The sequence below is a fragment of the Coptis chinensis genome, chromosome 4, assembly GCF_015680905.1.
Source record: "Coptis chinensis isolate HL-2020 chromosome 4, ASM1568090v1, whole genome shotgun sequence".
NCBI classification, from domain to species: domain Eukaryota; kingdom Viridiplantae; phylum Streptophyta; class Magnoliopsida; order Ranunculales; family Ranunculaceae; genus Coptis; species Coptis chinensis.
In genome coordinates, this window is record NC_141459.1 from 22333417 (window position 1) to 22338604 (window position 5188).

The 5188-nt window shown below is 36.4% G+C and overlaps 1 protein-coding gene across 1 annotated transcript; it reads right to left on the minus strand.

The window, feature by feature from the left end:
- Positions 1 to 300: 300 nt before the first annotated feature.
- Positions 301 to 4807, minus strand: LOC147502641 (uncharacterized). The gene is made up of 8 exons (XM_086603887.1): positions 4687 to 4807; positions 3375 to 3806; positions 3025 to 3282; positions 2708 to 2935; positions 2136 to 2618; positions 1439 to 2066; positions 1210 to 1367; positions 301 to 959 (listed from the first exon to the last, which is right to left on the minus strand). The coding sequence occupies exons 2-5, from the start codon at positions 3454 to 3456 to the stop codon at positions 2521 to 2523; spliced, it is 666 nt and encodes a 221-aa protein (XP_086460013.1). The 5' UTR covers positions 3457 to 3806; positions 4687 to 4807; the 3' UTR covers positions 301 to 959; positions 1210 to 1367; positions 1439 to 2066; positions 2136 to 2520.
- Positions 4808 to 5188: the final 381 nt, after the last annotated feature.

Below are 5188 nucleotides of genomic sequence, written 5' to 3' on the forward strand. Positions count from 1 at the left end.
GGCAAGTTGGATCAGACAATTTCGAGCACCTTCATCTAATTTTGTGGCAAGTACACAAATCATAAATATCAATCAACATATAATTTACACAAATCATAAATATCGTTCTTTGAAGATAGTGACATTGAATTTGTCATGTTAATAAGAAAAAGAAAAGAAGCAACACTCGAGTCTCTGACAAGCTTAAAAATATTTTTCAAAAATAACTTGTGAGAACGATCACGAATTTAATTATCCAGACAAATAATTGAACTAAACTCTTTGTGAAACAGTATATAACTTGAAGCGAAAATCTGCAAGTAAGAGAACAAAATCATGAAATATACTTGAAGTCAATTCAGTTCATAAGAAAACAACACTGCATAGATTACTTCACTCGAAAAAATAATAATAGTAAGAGAACCTAAGTATCAGGTCACTGAATCCCTTGCATGAGCTGGGCAACAAAGTTGATATAAAAAGGTTGGTCCTTCTCCATCACTTCAATGAATAGTTAAAGAGACAGAATAACTCATGCATTATCTCCTTGTACTATTCAACAACTCCCTTAGTGCCTGCCGCCTTCTAGTCACTGACTTCACCTGGCGATTAGCCGATTGCTAAATCTTTGTGCTCATAATATTTTCCTTCATATCACTTGCTAGCAGTCATATTGTTTGAGGCGCCCAGATTGGCTTAGTGGTGTCCTTTCAATTCTACAGGGCCTAGAACATCTTTCTTTTACTGCCGAAGAGATATATAAGTCTGCAAATTGACTATGCTTTCATCCATGATATCATTTTCTACATCATTCTTTGCAGGTGATTCTAACATTATACCACGCACCTCTGCCTCCTCGATTGCGAAGAGCATTCTCAAAGAAGACGCAATGTTTCCTTCTTCATCTATCATATTAACATCAAGACTACCATTGTGGGAAACCTTAAGGGGTGGATCCAGCTTCATTTGATGTCCATCACCTTCAATAAAATAAAACACAAATAAGTTGCAACTCATTAAGTTCTAACACTAACTCTGTACATCAGTAATTAATTTATTGAAAGGTAAAATTTATTTGATCACAGATTGTACAGACATTTCCTTACCATCATCCTCAGCAACAAAAAAATGTGGACGATATGATAGATGGCAGCATATAAAAAAAAATCGTAAGGGTGAAACCTAAATAAGGAAAAGCATGTACTTCTATGAAAATTTTATGAAGTTAACCTTGTGAGTGATGGGAAGTCCCTGAAAATTCATCCTCTGCCTTTCTAGCATCTTTGCCTTCTATGTTCTCCATCATATTCTTCTCTACAAATTTATCATATTTCCCCTCTTTCTTTGTTGTCACATTGTCTTCAAACTCCACAATAATTGGCAGCGTGCTGTAGCCATGAGAAGATTAAACCCCCACGATGGAATAGGCAAACAAAACAAAGCGAAAAAAGAAAGTTACCTGTCATAGAAATTGCCGCACAATCACAATGATCTGCACTTCTTTGTGGTGGCTCATGTAGCATAAAGGCACCAGCTTCCTCATCTTGCTCCTCCCAACATTCCTCAACTGAGGAGTCAACACCCACTTCCTTTTTATCAGCTTCATGAGAAAGCATAACATGGAGAAAATCAAAATTTTCCTCTCTGACCTCTACGTTCTTTTCTAGCAAAACTTCATATTCATCTTCGGCATCAAGCTCTAAACAAGGATGTGAGTTCGCTTCAATACTTTCTTCCAAGTACCTGACATATTGTGTGGGTCTTATAGAACATGAACCATAATCAATGATCTACACATATTTCTGACGAATCATAGATCATCATAGCAGCAGTTTCATCATCTTGCTTCGAACCAAATTCCACAACTAACTCCTCCTTTTTGTTGACTTCATCAGAAACCTTCACATGGAGGTTCTCCATGGTATAATAAGAAGTTTCTTCTCTGAGCCCGTCATCCTTCTTTGTATCAACAAGCTCCTCAAACAGTTGTTGCAAAGACACAACTCTCTCGAACGAATCATTATTACTACTTTTAAAAGCATAATCCCAATTTTCATCTTCATTTTCCTCGTAGCTTGGAGTACAAACTGCAATTAGAAGATTTTTTTTTATATAATTAAGTGAATACCAAGAACAAATTTTAAGAAGGAAATTACCTTCTGTAAGAGGTGAATTCCCCGCACTCTCAAACTGAACCACATTTCCTCCATTTGTGCATTCAGAAATTGCTTCCTTCACCATTTTCTCCTCTAAAGGTTCACAAATTTCAGAAATTTGGCTCTCAGACACAGTTTTAAGCGTTGTCTCATCTTCTCTTTGCTTCAGTTCAAGTAATTCCTTGGGAGCTTGTTCCATACATGTTGCATCTATTTCATCCTCAATGCAATCAGTGTTATTCTTAAAGTCACAGTTCTCTTCATTTGTTGCCACATATTCTTTGTCCATGATATCCCTTCAACTAGAAGCTGGAGTTATCATATTAAACATTTTTAGGAAAAGCTCAATTCAGTTAAATGCATAGAGAAATGTTATATTAGAATACTAAAACTCGCTGTGAGAAAGAGGTGAAGTTCCTTCCTTTTCTTCATTGGCATCTGAAATCCCCTCCTTTAGTGTTTCCCCTGTAAGTTCATCAGAATCTGGAAATTGACATATTACAAATTAGTAGGAAAGTGCTCAATTGAGTGATATACAGTGAGAAATGCTACATTACAAAACTAAAACCCACTCTCAAAAAGAAGTGAAGTTGCTCCCCTTTCTTTATCATTTACATTAACACCGCCTATGCACTCAGACATTCCCTCCTTGAGTGTTTTCCCTGTAAGTCTGTCTGTCAAAGAATGCTCGTCAGAATTCAAGCTAACATCATACGCTGCATCCTTTTCCAGATGAACAACATTCTCAAAGACACGGTCCTCTTCATGAGTTGTAACTTTCTCTTCATTCTCTGCATTGCCTGGAGTACAAACGAAAATTGTAAAAGACCAACAGGAGTTTAATTCCAAATTGTGTAATGCAAATAAAATTTACTTTAGTAAAGTGTACCCTGTGAAATATGCGAAGCCTCTGGATGTTCATTCTCAGGCACATGAACACCACATATGTCCATAACAATTTCACCAGTTTTGATTTTCTGCTCATTGGAAATAGTGTCAAAACTGCCACCCTTCTTTAGATCAACGATATCATGGACAACTTGTTGCAAAGAATCTTCTCTCTCTACGACACTTCCATTATTCACAAACGCAGAATCCAAGTTTTCCTTTTCATCCTCCACACTCTCTACATTGCTTGGAGTGTAAGCTGCAAGTATAAGAAAACTATTTAGACTCAAGTGAACCCAAAGTTAGTATATTACTTAAAAATAATATTTTCTTTAATACTGTAAAGGTCACCTTGTGTAAGAGGCGAAATCCCTGCGTTCTCATCCTCAGCCACACTTCCTCCATCCTTGCATTCTGATACTGTGTCCATCATGGTCTTCTCCTCTCAAAGACTAACAACTTTGGAAAATTGGTCTTCAGAGACAGCATTAACAAAGCCATGCAGCTCTAAAACTTCATCCTTTCTCAAGTTAACAAACAACTCTGAAACTTCTCGCAAAGGCTCTTTGTCCATTTTTTCCTCAACAAGATGTGTGTTATCCTTGTAGTTTGCTGCGCCATTCTTTTCAGACACAGCACTAGCAATGCCATGCATCTCCGGATCTACTCGCAAAGGCTCTTCCTCATTTTCTTCATCAATAAGATGTGCATTATTCTCAATGTCAAAGTTTTCCTGAGCTGCTTCCCCATTTTTTTCATTGTCCACTGTACTTGGACTATAGGCTGCAGCAACACAAACATTCACTAGTATTAGGCGAAGACCAAATCATGAGAAGTAAGCATACACCTGTATGCTTAACTGTTGGATTGGTAAGAGACCTACAGAAGTAGGTTCAGCAAGAATTATGAACAGCAATATCTGTTCATTACTCCAAAAGTTCGTGTGGTACATTCATCAAGAATTTTATGCTCAACGAGAGAAGATTAAATAGGTGAATATGACCAGCATCCTTGGCAGGGGATGCTAGACCAATTTCACTAATATGTTTCAGGGGAATTTTTTTCTTTACAATACTCGTCAACACTGAATACAAAGTGTGTCTCTGATGTGATATGTGTTATACATGTGTGACTACTCATGGATACATTTAGTAAATGCATTGTTTAGGTCAACTTTGGGTTACTTAAATAGTTATATTCAAATTATTTCAGAAATCTATAGATTCAAGAGTAACGTAGAACCAGCTAGTGGTCTTTGTCTCCTAGAGCACTAGGATTCATTATCATCCTTTCAATAACATAATATGCATATTGCCACTAACAATCAAGCAGCATTGAGAATAAATATTTAAGAACAAAACAAAAGTATATTAAAAAGGAAGTATCTGAATAAGTAATTATTTGTTTTGCTTTAAGGAAAAAATATAGACCCGTGTAAACCTTTTGCTTGTAGGATTAAGTATTTGAGATAGAGTTGATCCAGCCTCCTTTCTTCCCTACTCTGCCTTAACACAATAAAATTCATCTCCATATTTGACAGTGTATCGTACGCATATTCATAATACCAATACAAAAACAAACTCATAGAGAAAATCACAAACTATGATAAAGGAACAAAAACACAAGGAAAGTTATAAAAATAAGCTCAAATACAAGTACTTACACTATTAAAGGGGTGAAGACCCAATGTGCTCATCTGAGTTGGATGAATAATAATCAAATGCAGTGTAATAAGAGGTGAAATCTGTGTACTCAAAAAAGTCATTGCACTCAAAAGTCTGCACTCATCTCTGCAGCATCAGAAATTAACTTACTGTTAGGCAAAGCCAAAGTCAATATCCATAGAGAAATATGGGAATCGAAGAAAACTAAAACTAAAACTCACTCTGAGAAAAAGGTAATGATCCTTCTTTTTCTTCCTCAACCGCATTTACACCACCCGAACAATCACAAATAATTTCCTTGAATGCTTCCTCTATAACCCTGTCAATCAAAGGGTGCTCATCAGAAGCAGAACTAACATTGTTAGGTGTCTTAGAAGCTGCACCCTTTCCAGGCAACCAAGATATTCTCGTAGTTGTTGCAAACACTCTTTGGGAGTTGCAATTTTCTCCTCTTTCTTTGTTGTCACGTTGTCTTCACATTCGACATTACTTGGATTATGA